This window comes from Pyrus communis, chromosome 6, assembly GCF_041283825.1.
Source record: "Pyrus communis isolate YQ-2024b chromosome 6, ASM4128382v1, whole genome shotgun sequence".
Lineage (NCBI taxonomy): Eukaryota > Viridiplantae > Streptophyta > Magnoliopsida > Rosales > Rosaceae > Pyrus > Pyrus communis.
The window spans coordinates 2840704-2855943 of NC_142570.1; the positions used below are offsets into that span (position 1 = coordinate 2840704).

General features: G+C 40.3%; 3 protein-coding genes across 3 annotated transcripts; all 3 read right to left on the reverse strand.

Annotated features, from left to right (window-relative positions):
* Positions 1–584: 584 nt before the first annotated feature.
* Positions 585–5276, reverse strand: LOC137710905 (two-component response regulator-like APRR1). The gene is made up of 6 exons (XM_068450063.2): positions 4579–5276; positions 3907–4068; positions 3671–3804; positions 3060–3215; positions 2278–2368; positions 585–2041 (listed from the first exon to the last, which is right to left on the reverse strand). Exons 1-6 carry the CDS (start codon positions 4772–4774, stop codon positions 1089–1091), a joined length of 1692 nt encoding a protein of 563 aa, XP_068306164.2. The 5' UTR covers positions 4775–5276; the 3' UTR covers positions 585–1088.
* Positions 5277–9511: 4235 nt separating this feature from the next.
* Positions 9512–12645, reverse strand: LOC137710945 (protein NEN1). The gene is made up of 6 exons (XM_068450115.2): positions 12171–12645; positions 11633–11790; positions 11417–11463; positions 11261–11324; positions 10167–10897; positions 9512–9983 (listed from the first exon to the last, which is right to left on the reverse strand). The coding sequence occupies exons 1-6, from the start codon at positions 12451–12453 to the stop codon at positions 9749–9751; spliced, it is 1518 nt and encodes a 505-aa protein (XP_068306216.2). The 5' UTR covers positions 12454–12645; the 3' UTR covers positions 9512–9748.
* Positions 12646–12977: 332 nt separating this feature from the next.
* LOC137711704 (pentatricopeptide repeat-containing protein At5g66520) lies at positions 12978–15138 on the reverse strand. The gene has a single exon (XM_068450966.2). It carries the CDS (start codon positions 15117–15119, stop codon positions 13431–13433), a length of 1689 nt encoding a protein of 562 aa, XP_068307067.2. The 5' UTR covers positions 15120–15138; the 3' UTR covers positions 12978–13430.
* Positions 15139–15240: the final 102 nt, after the last annotated feature.

Sequence of the window (15240 nt, forward strand, 5' to 3'; positions counted from 1 at the left end):
TTGTTGATGACGATTGAGGTTGAATCAGTCGACGGACAGAATCAAGGAGAGTAGAAGAGCAATGCTGGAAACCAAAGATTTGCATCAGCAACGCGAGTCACTTCTGCATGCACCTAATGCAGTATGAATTATGCCTTGTACCTTCTTTACTTACTCTGCTTTACGTGTCATTTGCCACGGAAAGCATATGCTTGTTGCTTACGTGACGAGAGATATAGAGGGAGATATATATCCACGGTTACATTAGATACTCTCCGTTGAATTAGGGTCATGAGAATATGAGATCGTCGAGGTGGTAACCCTAATTTCGTTTATTTGTATTAGCAGCTCCACGGGGTGGATGAAAGTTTCAGCAAGAGCAAGGTGTTGACTGCCATGACAACGAGTACCGAGCAGGAACAAATGGATTGTCGGCTCCATCATCGGAGTCTTTGCCGTTGCAGTCTTGTTTATCCTTTATCTTAAGATTAAGCGCTAGGCGGAGATTGCCAGAAGGACAGGGGAGAGCAGAGATGCCTCCTTCCGGCAAGTCACGGATGTCTTTTGTTCTGCAAACTAAGCTTTTTACATCGAAGAAAGAAAGAGGCACAAAAAAATCTTCAAAATTTCACAAAAATTAAGGAAACAGTAGAGAAGTATTGATATCTCAATCCTCATAAAATTCCATAGTAATAAGAGAAAACACCATTCCTCCTTTTAAGTCATTGTTTAAAACTTCTCCATTGACACATAGTTCAAAATCTCAAACTTCTTGACAGAAAGATTCGGAAGTTGAACCCATTTCCCGTTTGGATTTTGGACATGGAGATGAACCATGGACGAAAGCTTCCCGACCTCAACAGTTCTACATCGGGTGTCTTTTCGGCTATGCTGTACCTCAGGAAGATGGACACAGGGATACCTTACGATGATCTGATCTTTGATTTTACCGAAATAGAATCAGTAGCTTGAACCCTGAATCAATGGCCTTCAACCCATACGACGATGCACCCAGTATACATTATGCAGGAACTTTCGAAATGAAAGGGATTTAACGCATCCTATGAATTAGATAATTCTCCCATGTAACCAGATATGACAACTTTCTATCAAGGACCACCATCTTCCGGGGAGGAATCCCTTGATGCAAGCTCCTCGTCATCCCTTTCATCCTCCTCGTCATCTTCAACAGATGCAGGCTCGCCATTAAGATCCACATTTACACCATTTAACTTCCTCACAAACTGTCCCCGAACACGAGGCCTCCTTTCGGCAAGTTTCTTTCGATTTACATACCTGATCTTTTTATCAAAACACCGCTCCTTTCTTTTTTGCCTAAATTTAATCAATGCTGCCTCCCTTCTGTCAACCTTATTTAGATTCACTTCAGTGGAAGCTGAACTTCCAAATGAGGGCCACGGCTGAGCATTCGGCATTTGCTGACCAGGATGCAAGCATATACTATAATAGGGGAACGAAGCCATCCCATTCATGTGTGGAGGGCAGTGTGGAAGATGATTGTATTGTGGCATCATAGCATGATTTTGCATGTCTTGCAGATTATTTTGATAAACTTGGGGTGACGATGACATCATAACTTGATTGACAGCCCCCGGCATATAATATTGATAGGTGGCTTGGGCAGGTAAGCCAGAAAAATCATGTTGAAGTTCATTTCTTGGATGTGCAGGCACTTGAGAGGATCTGTCTTCCTCAAAACTTCTCTGATGTTGAAGTTCCATTGATCCAGACGGGGTACTAGACCTCTCCAACGAAAGAGAATCTGGGATACTATTACTGCTTGGCAAGTCATCTCCCTGTGAGTTGCTTTCCCACGCCTCTCCATTTCCATGTACTTGGGGATCATCATCAACCACTTGGTGGGAAACATATTCTTGATGTTTCTCTTCTATCCTCAAATGTTCAGTGGCAATGTCTTCAACATCGGCAACCACCTGGGAGTTGATTTTAAGTTTGCTTGATTTGACATAGGTAAAGAAGGCAGATGACTCGCCAATGCCAATCTTTAGCTCGCTCTTTCTTGGGGCAGATAAAAACTTTCCTGAATAATATAATCAGAGAAAATGGAAAAGGTTACTTAAGCGGAAAAGATGAAAAATGTCATACTGAAAAACTATTCTTCTTAAAGATAGTTTTTGCTTTACTCAGATTAGTGAAGTTGAATTAATGATGCAGCTAAGACACAATAAAGTCCTAGCCATACATGATGGTGTTTCTACTGAACAAATGTTCAAAACATATGATAAACAAAATTTCTCAATGTCACAAGTGGCTCACCAGTTTGGCGGTCACTTATTCCTGGAACATCAGGCCGAAATTCTGATATATTCTTTACTGGAAGCTCCATCGCAGCAGCAACAGCATCAGACTAAAAAATACAATTAATTAATTAACAAGAAGATGATAAAGAAGAAGAAAAGATTCATCTTGAGCCCTAAGTGAGTTTTCAGATTCTAATATCGGTTTCATCTCAAATCTAGTTTAGCATGAGTCGGTTGTTCCAGAGTATATGACGTAGAGGAAAATAGAATAACAACTGAAAAGATTTGTAATGTGTTAAATTTATATTTCAAGCCATTAAAGTACATTCTAAATGTTTGTGATTGGTTAAAACAACATCTCAAATGTGCTTTCCCAGATAACACGGCCCTAAAACAGTGGGATCGCACACCTCACATAACTTCATATATGTATGCTTCGGTATTATGCTTAATCTACAGTTCTATTCTCTGACAAGTACTTCATTTAGAATTATGCACTCTTCTAATTCCATGTAAAACCGTTTCCGTAGCTCCCAAATGAAACTCCAAACAACATATAAAGTAGACATTTGACATTTTGCATGTGTTACATATTAGATCCCTCCCAGACCAATACAACGGTAAAGACTTAACACAGATCAGGCGTCAGTGGAGCTAATGGGCTCACAGTGATGAGTGAACAGATTTTTTAAGGTGCATACACTTTAACAATCAAGCTTAACTCTATATTTAATAAATATCTTACATGACGACCAGAAAAACTCATCTTTAAAAAGAAAATAATTAGTATACGGTCACCTTATCTTCCTCAGGAGTTGAGGTTCCCGTCTCTGGATTGCCAGATTTATCATCTGTGTCATCCGAGAATAAAGTAGTACTGTTTGTATTGGATCCGCTCGGGTCTGATATCACCAGATCAACATAATTTATAAGGTTCTTCTCTGCCAGCCCAAGCTGCCAAATACAGTAAATAAAAAATGATTAGTTACTAATTTGAGAGGATATGGTAGTATCCTAGTGCACATGCATCAGTTAGTGATGAGGAACTTGAAAAAAGAGGTATTACTGATGAACAGACGTGGCCCTTTGAAATAAAGGTTACGAACTTTAGCTTCAGAAGTGAGAAGGCAGGTAATTTGGTTGCATGCTTTCTTCTGAACTATCCAAGATAGTAGATGCACCTAAGAGGATATATAAAGATACTAACAGCCCAAAAGAAACATCAACTCCTACATGACGATCACTTACTGACTTGCTAGCTTGCTAGGCACCCCTATTGTGTTTATTTCTATCAACAAGGATTTTGATAAAGCAAGGGGCAAGAGAAGATTGACTGGTATGGAAGAGGGCTGTGCGGGTAATTACAAGAACAGCTCAGAAACAAAAGCATCAAAGTCATGCAAACAAACCATGCGCCTTCTTCTCCACATGTGTGTCCACAAGTTCAGAAGTTCATTAGTTCGTAAAGGCTTCACAAGATAGTCTGCTGCTCCAAGCTTCAAGCACTTAACAACAGTAGAGACCTCATCTTGTGCCGACATCACTGGCCAAAAAAAGGTTCAGCAGTGAAGTTAAGACTACAATTTTCCCTGATAGGAAGCATTTAACATTAAGTGAAAATAGTATTAAGAAAAGACATGCTTACTGATTACAGGAATGCGCCGTAACTCTCTGTCCCGTGTGATGTACTTCAACAATTTCATGCCTTTGCGCATTGGAAGGTCAACTTCGGCAAGTATAAGATCGATATCAGGTCCCTCTGCATTCAATGCATCAATCACCTGTCGAGGAGACTTCACGGAAATAACTGTAAAGCAAAGAAATTAAGAATCAGCAAACAAATCAAGAGTCGGAATTGAACATACACAACATCTTCAAGCGTTGGCTTCTCATCTTGGCCTTCCTAAACCTTGTCGCACTGTTCAGGTGGCATGTTTAGCATCAATCTTCACAAAAAATTTACTTATTCGAATAAATTCACACCATCTTTCACCTAAACTCTAAGGATTCATTTGGAAACTCGAGAAAGTTAGAAACGATCAAACATCCACAACGACAATCAATTCACATATGGTAATTGGCATCAACTCAGTGCACCTTATCTTTGTAGATTGAAAACATTTTTTTCTTTCTCAGGTCATCAAAAAGTTAAATTTCGGATCAATTCATTTACTTTCTTTCACAGAATTTTCCCTCCATTTTCTTAGCAGCCAAACAAGTGATAAGCTTTAACCATTTCCAAACTTCGAAAACAGAAGATACGATCAAAGTAATGAACTTTTACAAAAATAATAAAATAAATAAAATATGTTCATACCCTGGTAAGAACATTTCACAAGAAGCGTGAAAACCTCTTCCGAACTGGACTCGTTGTTATCGCACAGTAAAATCCTCACTCTACTCCTGTCGATGAACCCATCAGCACCACCACCACCGCCACCACAACCTCCACCCCCGCCGCCACTGCTACCAGTTTCAAAGTCCCTGTTCAAATTCAGCTCCTTCGGCTCCATATCAAACGCAAAAGCCCCCAAAAACACTCCGATTCTACAAAACCTCCACAATTCCAATCAAAACACTCACCGCTCCATCTCCAAGGCTGCAATCAGAGTCCCAAATTAGGGGTTCTCCGGTCCCCAATCCCCAACTCCGAGCGCTGACTCCATTTCTTAGTCAAAACCCCCAAACGCCCGTCCGTACAACCGCAGACTCCAAGCGAGCTGAGACTGTCAGATGATCGGAAGGTTCGGAATTTGAGACGAACGCGGAAGAAGCTGATAGAACGAGATAATTAAATAGTAAAAGGAGTTCCGAGTTCGGATCACCGGCCACCGCGGCGCACGTTAGCACTAGCCGAAATCGGTCCCGACTCGGCCTCCGAAAAGGAGAGAAAAACCCGAAAAAGAAAAGTTAGCAGAAAAAGTGGACTTTTAAATAAACTCTCAGTCCACCTATGGCTTCCCTCTCCTTCTATATCAAAATGGTGGAGGATACACGTAAGGCCAGCTAGCGTGCAAGTGGGGGTGTAGTGGGCGTAGGATAAAGATGAGGAGAGACGTGGACGATTGGGCGACAGAAAAGAAAAGTGCAAAAAGGCAGGCGTATCTCGGATTAGGACTATTTGGTGAAGACACTAGGACTCACTTTTTATCTTTTACTTACAGCGTGGACATGTGGACTGAAGATTTACAGATGATGTGATTAAAAAATGCGATTATGATATAGAAGTTTAAGGTAAAAGGAGCAAAGAAAGACGTCTCTAAGAAAAGATATAGAGCATTTGAAATTGACGGAAAACTTGATATAAAATCTAACTTAGTAATGTTCTAAGATTCATAAAACCGACCTCAAGATAAAATTTTGTTGTTGTTTTTCTTATTTTTTGGCTTTTCCAAGAGAAAAAATATGTTAAAGCTGTTTTTATTTTTAGCATTTCTTAAACTGTTTTTATTCCATTTCGGGAAAGTGAAACACATGAAATTTGGCATATGTTTGGCTTTTATTGTCCATGCATTAAATTGGCAATGAATTGATAACTGCTTGAGTTATGGTGGGGATTAAGCTCCAATACAATCATGTAGTTTTAAGTTTAGAAAGTGGATAATCAAACTAGATTATAGATAATTAGATTACATTATAAGATAAATTGTCGGATCGTATAACAATTGATTAAGATGGATCTAAAATTGTCTAAATTGTTTACGCCAGCAGAACAAAACTAATTGAATGAATAGTCTGGTTCTGTCATACAGCTAGTTTAACGCATGAACTGTAATCTTATATTGGTTTAGCGCGGTCTAAGGCCTAAACCGAACCAAAACAAACCCCGAATATTGGGATGGAATGATGAAGGGGTAGAGCTTGCACTACCTATTTGTTGCAAACAAAAGAAACATTTAACAATTAGAAATTTAGAAGTGGAATTATTATTAGCACTCGAATATTCTCATTATGTACTGTAAAATTTCTATATTTAGAAAGAAAAATATACTTGTAGAGAGTATGTTGTACCTTATTTGGGCCTTACTCTTTAGTCCATGAACCATGTAAAGGGGAGGGAAACCCTAATCCTAGAGAGTATCCGTCACCTTTGTCGTAGGAGAGCTCTCATTCAAAAACTCTAGCCTCTCCAGGAAATCCTAGTTTCTCTACTCTCTTAAAGGCAACAAGTCTCCATGTAACTCTTATTTAGTGAAATCAGATCCACACCAACGTGGACGTAGTCCCAACTTAAGGTGAATCACGATATATCTTGTGTGTTCTTGTGTTTGTATGATTTTACTATCAGATCTAAGCTGGTCTAAGATTGACTCAATCAATAGAGTGCACAATAATTTAAATCCTCTCTCCGTAGTAAGGTTATTTAAATGTAGACCATCGCTGGAATCATAGAAAACATAAGCAGAATGTCTGCATGTGTATTGCTGGAAACCAGTAGAAAAAGAATCATACAACTTTATGGGAGGGGATGTAGCTGCTAGCCTATACTCTTCTTCTCCAAGATTTTATCTCCACATGCTATTTTACCAAACTGATATCACAAGAGGGTGTCTGTCGCATCCCTTGCCACATCAAATTTCAAGCACATTAAGCACATGGATTTCCATCTAAAAAGTTGAAATTACAAAGGACATGATATATTCCAGAACCAACGTACGTAAATCTTTCGCACGTTGAGAATTAGGGGGGACTGGGACCATCTTACAGTACCATGACATGGACGAAGCTGAGCTGCTGCGATTGCCTAACCAGTCACATTTGTAGCTAGCTTTCCTACTTTCCCTGTCCATCGACAAAGCTAACGCGATATGTTACCGTACATGATCAGAAGTTGATCTTGCTAGAATTGCTCAGTTTCCTTCCTATTTATCGGGAGTTCAGTCCCTCGTCCACTAAGAGCACCAAAATATCTTGCCATTTTACTCCAAGAAAGATAAGATTAATCGGACATTTACGCTAAATGTAGGAGATATGTGCTTTACCATTTGAGCGATAAGTCCCTGGTTCGAACATGTAAGGAAAGGTTTGTTAAGGGCGTTGTCGAAGTATCTATGGTTATCGGTCAATGAACTCTCTACTTCTCAACATTCTGATAGCACATGTTATCGGTCTCTTTGTCCAACCAAAATTATACTATTGAAAGCGGGCGAATATGTGACGGACATTGACGAATTTGCTCACAGCCAATGTTTTAAAAGACAAAGGCGTGAGTAAGACATTTCATGAATAACCCCGCCTATGTGAAGGTGTGAGCGAGATGTTTCATGCATAACCCCGCCTATATGAAAATCTTGCAAAAAACTCTTATAAAAAGTGAACAGAAAGGAAGATAGTGGGGTAATAATTATCAGCAAAGTGAGATAATAAATGTCATGAAAATGGGCTAATAAAAAGTATAGAAAAATGAAAAGTAAAGATAAAGGAAGATAGTGAAGTCATAAATACCAGCAAAGAAGGGGTAATAAATGAGTCATGACAGCAAAGCGGGTAATGAAAAGTTTAGAAAAATGAAAAGGCCAAAAAAGAAAAAAAAGAAAAAAAGAAAAAAAAAACCCAAGCTATCTTCATCTTATTCGCTAGGCAAACTCAATAACTCAAAAAATTCTAGATTTCTGCAACTTAAAAATGAAAAGATGTTGCCTTAGGCGTGCCCCACGAAGCCTAAACAAGTATTTCGCCGGCTCCCACAGAGACAAAAATATTAAAGTCCCACCTCCAAGACTGCCCAGGCACGCCCCGAGCTGAGTTTTTTAAAACACTGCTCACAACTCATAAGTCTAAAGATCTGCTAAATTTGTAGCCGATTTCAACTAGTCCATAGATAAAAAATCATGAGCAAGTTTTAAGACGATGAACTGACGATGCTTATATGTAAACATTCAGGCACTTACTATGCAGCTGCTTATTAGGCAGCTTGGCGAGGTAAGCTGGAAACATCATGTCGAATTTCTCTTCTTGGATGCAAACGCAGCTGTGAGTATCAGTCTTCCTCGAAATTCTTTTGACGTTAAAGTTTCATTGATACGGGTGGGGAACAAGATCTCTCCAGCGAAAGAGAATCTAGGTCGACACTGGTACTGCTCGGCAAGTCATCTCCTTCTGAATTGGGTTCCCATGCCTCTCCACTTCCTTGTACTTGCAGATCATCAACCACTTGGTAACCAAATGCTTGATGTTTCTCTTCCATCCTTGAATGTTCAGCTACAATGTCTCCACTGCGGGCAATCACTTGGAAGTTGATTTGAAGTGTGCTTGATTTAGTATGACTATCGAAAGCTGATGACTCTCCATTCTTTATTTCACCCTTTTTTGAACGTCCAAAAGAAATTGGTCCCTGCTTGAGTTAAGCTAGAGAGAGAGAGAGAATCCTCCTTTTCGTAGCAAGAAGAGTCGCTTCATCTAACTCCTCCTCCTTCACAGTGGCCACGGCATGCTCGAAATTGTCCTCTGGCTGCTTCGGATCTATATTATTATCAGCGGCCTCCGTCCCTAAAACTAGAGTAGGCAAATCAAAATATTGGATTGTTAATAGATACCTGTTAAGACCCATTTAGTTTGATTTTAACTTACACCTTCATCACCAGTATCAATCTTCCTTCTATATTATTGTGATAAGAAATTAAACGGGTCTTAACGAGTACGCTGTAACAATCCAATAGGTTGATTTGCCATTTACCTCATCAAATTAAGCATATGAATATGAATAGAGCCATGCAAAAAACATGCTTAAAACAGGGCAGGGCCTGCATGCAGGAGGAGCCATCTCATAATCTGGTGATCATGCTAAAGAACAAGGATTATGAATTTTGAAGGTTAAAAGGTCGTTTTTGGCTTTATCAGTATAAAAGTTTACCATTTCCTTGCTCACAATCTTAAATCTCAAAGTGGGCCCCATCATTTCACTTTGTTTACAATAATAAGAGAGTTGTCATTTTCACATCCCGTTTTCTCTTACTGCACTTATTTCCGATGTTTTGGTTGTTTGATTATGCTTAAATTATTGAATTTGAATGCTGAGACCGATTACAATACTTGCATGTATTTGATACAATTATGATCTAACGATCAGCATAACTCAAGCATTCATATATATTAATACAATCACCATCTGACAATCGTGATGGTAATTGTATTAAATACATGTAAGTATTATAGCCAAATTCTTGAATGCTAGGACAAATCGAAGGATTGCATACTGAGAAAAGTTGAGTGCGGAAATCATATTTTCCGTAATAATAACTTCATACTAATAAGATAACTTGATCAGATTGCATAGTCAAAGAACATATATAGTAGCATAAATTTTTAATAACAAAGAATTAACTTTAACACATGCTTGAATTACATGTCACAATCATCAGCATCCCCTAATTTCCACTTTTGTTTATGAAATTGAAAAACTAATCTTCTGAATATGTCAATCTACCTGGCCAGATTTACAGAGCAACTTCCCCACATCAAACAAATCGGAGATCCAAATTCATCTGTCAATTGGAATGAAGAATCAATTTCTTTGCCACCAACCTAATGCCTGCTCTCTGCTGATAGTCGTAGGGATCCAAGGAGAAGAACGCATCCATAAAAGTCCCCGGTTTGAAAAGGGTGCTAAGTTCCGAAGCATCAAACTTGGTGAAGACGAGCCTCTGCTCGGTGCCCGAAGGCTCTTTCTGATATATCTCTGTGGCGTATAATGCAATATCCCCACATACTGCTGTCGGTATACTGCAGAAACAAATTATACAAAGAAACAGTACATAATCAGATGAGTCCTCCTTTTGAGTAGCCAATAAACTGCAGTAATATTGTGTTTTCTTATGTGTGTGTGTGTGTGTGAGAGAGTGAGAGAGAGAGAGAGAGAGAGAGAGAGAGAGAGAGAGAGAGAGAGAGGGAGAGAGAGAAACTTACTGTAATCTCACTGTAGGACAGTTATAGAAACCCTCGTTTCGGATCACAGCAGGCCTCCATTCGGAGCTGCTGCCAGAATCCATAGACAACTTTTGTGCAATGCCATCACATGCATCAAGAACTTTGCACAAACTTGGTGATGCGTAACCAACAATATTCAAACGTGGCCGGCCAGCTTGATCAAAATACTTTTCATTGATTCCAAACCGCAATTTCATATGCCTACAGCAAATCTGCAAAGTTACATCTTTGTGTAACAACTTTATCCTCTGACTACCGCGATACAACGGAACAAGGGAAGCACATATAGAAGGAATGGAAACTTCATCAGGCTGTAAAAACTCCACAGTGCCATTGGAGCTCCCCAATGCAGCAGGTGGAGAACTCTCAACAGACTCTTGCACACGTATTTCTCTCAATGTGATGTCTGGATGATTCAACTCTTTCATCACTTCATCTCTAAGTGGGCCCATGTCAAAGAGATCTGGTCGAGCTGTGCTCGATTCAACTAGATCAGAGACTTCTTCGGTATTGTTATCCCTAAGAGATGTTATTGGATGATTCTCCCCTGTTCTTTGATTTGTAGAGGATAACATCTGACCATTCTCATGCTGAGTATTCATGTTTATGCGAGCCCCCTCAGCAGAAGATTTCCCATCACTACGACTTCTTGTGATAGCATTTGGAGAAACCCAACTGTTCTCCGTGAATACGTCTGGGAGGCTCGACTCCTGTGAGTAGATCAGACTATAGTTAAGTTCTTACTTTTGATATATTTTGTTGAGTGAGCAGCTCAACTTGAGCTTCAAAAGGTCTAACTCTAAGGATGTGAGCCAAATACTGTTTTAAGAATACTAGTCTTATGTCTAATTTCGAGCCTCATACCGTGCATTATGACCCTTATAAATAGAGAAACTACACATTCCAAAATTGAAAATAAAATACAACTGATTTATAATCTAACATGGTAACACCCCGCCCCTTCTCGTGTGAGCTCCTCACCACCATTAGAAAACCAACATGAAATTCAATATAAATGCTTTATTATTCAAGAATGAATGGGTTCACCATTCCTTTCAAAATCAAATCATTACCAAGAATAAAACGGTTGCACAGTATTTCAGAACTTCAAGATTCATTCGAACATCATCCAAACTCCTGACATACCATTACATAAAAGATTAGTTCAAGGAAACCAAATTGAAGGCAAGAGTAATTAGTTTAAACTCGAAGTACGTTTCCAGAAATACCTGTGTTTCTGCTGTCCAAGCCCGAAATAGGTTGCAAGAGTGGCCATCTACGCAAAATAATACATGTCATGTATGTATAAACGATTAACATTCACCAAAATCACAATTCCATATTTCTTTTTGTCCTTTAAATATGGATTTGAATAATTTAACGAACTTATTCGGATCAAAATCTAACCAGTAACATTTACCAACAGATGGAGAGAAAATAAATACCTTCATGTTACCAGCTCTCCTTCCGAACCGCTGTGTCAACAATGCCAAGGAATCAATTGTACCCTTCGGTTCTGGAGCAGGCCGACCAATTTGTGCGAAAGCCTCCCGAATCCGAGCACAATCAAACCTCAGAATGTTGTGACCAGCCCATATACGTCCTATACAAGAAAACCATAAAATCAAATTCCACTCATCAAAACTGAAAATCAACCAAAATTCTTCATACCATTAATGAAATATGAATCTCAAATTATCCATCATCGCCAACAGCCACAGAAATGAAATCCAAAGCAACCCACAAAAATCAAATTGAGCTAATTTACTTGCATTGCAGCTAATTTCCTTCCATTTCTCGGCAACCAAACACACAATCAACCATAAATATCAAACTTTCATGTTAAAATTCAAATCATTCGTACAAAATTAAAATAAAAGTCCAAAATTTAGCTTCTTTTCTTCCCTCAATTTTCTCGGCAGCCAAACACCCAAACGCATAGAGTTAAAATGAGAAAACAAAAACTAAAGGCAAGGAACTAACCGTGGAGAATGTCGTAGACCTTATCGGCGATGTCTTGAAAAGAAGGGGCGGCGACGACGGCGTCGCGGGTAATGCCGTTGCAGCGTACGGACAAGGAGTTGATGGCGGAGAGGTCGGCGGGTCGGACCAGGGTGGAGTAGCTGTCGAGCTCCACCAGCTTCCTAGGGCAAACGAGAATCGACCCGAATTCCAAGATGGCGAAGCCCTGCCGGGGTCGGGTCGGCACCGTCGTCTCCACGTCGAAGAAGGCTATTTCGAACCGGTCCTCGCTCCGACTCGCCATTTTTTATCTTCAGCGGTTCAAGGGTTTTGATTTGGTGTGCAAATAATAACCCGCCAAGCCAAAACCCAAGCCCCCCGCTCGTATATAAACTAGCTGTACAACAAGGCCCTTGCTTCCTTGCTAAGTTTTGGTTTTATTGAAGTTTGGGCAAATCTAAAAAGTGACACGGGGAGAAATTCTTCTCTCCGTTCAGAGGATTACTTCATCCATTTATCTACATATGCTAAAAGGTTTTTTTGAGTTGAGACCATTTTCGAAACTTATTGTCCATAGTTCAAGGATCAGTAAATTTAAAATGTTCAAATTAAATTCGATAGTCTCATTAACTCATTCCACTGGGCTACCTCACACAAATCAAGGGTTCAAATCTCTTTTTCTTGAACAGTTCAGATTTGATGGTTCTTAGGCTCCAGATAGTAAGGTAGGAAGAGGATCTCAACTCCTTATGTATATAAAGTTTTGTTTTTACGATTTTAATGAAATTCATTTGTATACGTGTCCGACTACGATTTGCACATAACAAGTAAAAACTTTGGTCTTGCATGCATGAATAAAGGTAGGTAATATGAGTAAAGAAGCAATAGGGGAATGCAGGTTTGGTATCTAATTCCTTGCCTTGGTGTGTGACCAAAGCTTGATACAAAACCCTAATTGCAAAGCCACAGGTAGCCTTGTCCCATCTCCCACGTCTAGTTGCATTCTTTGTACTGCAACCCCACTAATTACAAATACAAAGAATGGTAAATCTATTTAATTTACAAAGAGTTTTAACTTTATAGGGTAAAAAGCTCTAGAGAAAGTTGAGGACATGCTTCTGTTCTGAGAAACGGGACATCAAGGTGGCAATGCCTCAAATCTATCATGCATCGTCATGTGTTTTAAGTTTTCCATGCAGTCCTCCCGTTTCATGCAAGCCCTTTGAGCTTCTGTCGGATTTACCCTTCTAGTCTTAGGGAAGCTAAGGATTTTCTCTTTTCCTATTCTTCAATATGGAAAAGCACATCTGATATGTCTGGTTTGGTGATCTCACCAAGCATCTCGTAAATCAAAGATTCATCCTTATGGGTCCTATCACCTGCCACAAAACTATGAACAGCTCCATTCACTTGAACCCAACTTCGACCCGGGGGCTTTTTCGCGCCCATCTTAACCATTTTCTGTCTCACATAAGCAACATCTAGCCATCTTTTAGCGGAGGCATACACGTTTGACAAGAGCACAAGATATCCTGCAGCCTGGTCAAGGTCAAGTGTAACTGTTAATTTTTGAGCCACTTTTGATGCAAGTTCAGCGTGCTTGTGAAGCCTACAACCGCCAAGGAGCGCACCCCAAACAGCTTCGTTTGGATTCATAGGCATACTCTCCACAAGCGTATGCGCTTCATCTAGAAAACCTGCTCGGCTCAAGAGATCAACCATGCACCCATAGTGCTCAATCCTTGGGGTGAGTCCGCAAGACTGGGTCATGAACTTGAAAAGCTGGCGGCCCTCCTCAACTAATCCAGCATGGCTACAAGCACACAGGACACCAATGAAAGTGATTTCATCAGGTCTTACATAATCAATTCCCGAGCTTAGCATCAACTGAAAGATACGAAGAGCTTCCTGCCCGCGACCTTGTTTTGCAAATCCAACGATGATGCTGGTCCATGAGACAGTGCTTCTTCTTGGCATCTGCTTGAATAACTTATAGGCATCATCAATTAAACCGCAGCTGGCATACATGTGTATGAGTGCATTGTACAGAGTCACCAACCGCGGCTGTGACTTCATCCACAATTGCTCTTCGATGTACCAGTGAATCCACCTTCCCAGTTTCAAGTCCCCTATTTCGGCACAGGCTGATAATGCTGCCACTAGCGCCACCTGATCCAGTTCCACACCGGCCCTCCTCATCTGACCAAACAAAGACAAAGCTTGCTTACACCTCCCATTCTGAGCACACCCCGCAATCATGGTGGTCCATGAAACAACATTCCTCTCCGGCATCTCGTCAAAAATCCTCCGCGCCCCGTCCACATCCCGACACCTTATATACCCCACAAGCAGCGAATTCCAACTCACAACACTCCTCTCACGCATACCATCAAACACCCGGCGTGCATACTCGACACCACCACCTGACCCTCCACCCGTCGCATACAAATTAACCAAACTCGTCTGAACAAACAAATTGGAAACAAACCCACTTCCCAAAACCCTCACATGCACCTGTTCCCCTTCTCTCACCAACCCCGACCTCGCACAAGCACTAAGAACATACGAATAAGTAAACCCATCAGCCTCCGCCTCGGAACCCACCAGCCGTTTATACAATTCAACAGATTTCCGCGGAGTTTCGCTCCGAGCGTGGCCTCTTATCATCTGGTTCCACACAGTAGTACTTGGGTTTTCGACATTTTTGAAAACTTTGTGGGCGTGATCGAGACACCCAGAAGCAACGTAGAGTGATAAAATCCGAACAAGAATGTAGCTTTTTTGTGTGAGTCCGTGAATTGTTATTTGGGTGTGAATTTGGGTAAGTTTTTTGATCGAGTTGCAGCTCTGTAGTAGAGAGAAGAGGCGTTGTTGCAGAGCTCTGAGGGTTGTGGGGTTGGCGGGAAGGGGTTCCTCAACTGACATTTGAAACCCTTCCGTTTTTGTGAAAGCAAAGCAAAACAAGGGCATGTAATTAACATTTTGCAAAATACTTTTCCGTTCTGCATGCAAAAACATGTTACAACATAATGGTAATATTAGGTAGACTAAATTTGTAGATAAAATTTACAAATTAAATGAGTGTCACAAA

Coding starts and splice junctions, on each gene's coding strand:
- LOC137710905 (XM_068450063.2), bottom strand. CDS start 4,774: ATGGAGCCGAAGGAGCTGAATTTGAACAGGGACTTTGAAACTGGTAGC. Junction 3,805..3,906: donor ACGGCGCATTCCTGTAATCA/GTAAGCATGTCT, acceptor TTTTTTGGCCAG/TGATGTCGGCACAAGATGAG. Junction 2,042..2,277: donor AATAAGTGACCGCCAAACTG/GTGAGCCACTTG, acceptor TATATTATTCAG/GAAAGTTTTTATCTGCCCCA.
- LOC137710945 (XM_068450115.2), bottom strand. CDS start 12,453: ATGGCGAGTCGGAGCGAGGACCGGTTCGAAATAGCCTTCTTCGACGTG. Junction 11,791..12,170: donor GGTCTACGACATTCTCCACG/GTTAGTTCCTTG, acceptor TTTCTTGTATAG/GACGTATATGGGCTGGTCAC. Junction 9,984..10,166: donor TGTCCTACAGTGAGATTACA/GTAAGTTTCTCT, acceptor TTGTTTCTGCAG/TATACCGACAGCAGTATGTG.
- LOC137711704 (XM_068450966.2), bottom strand. CDS start 15,119: ATGCCCTTGTTTTGCTTTGCTTTCACAAAAACGGAAGGGTTTCAAATG.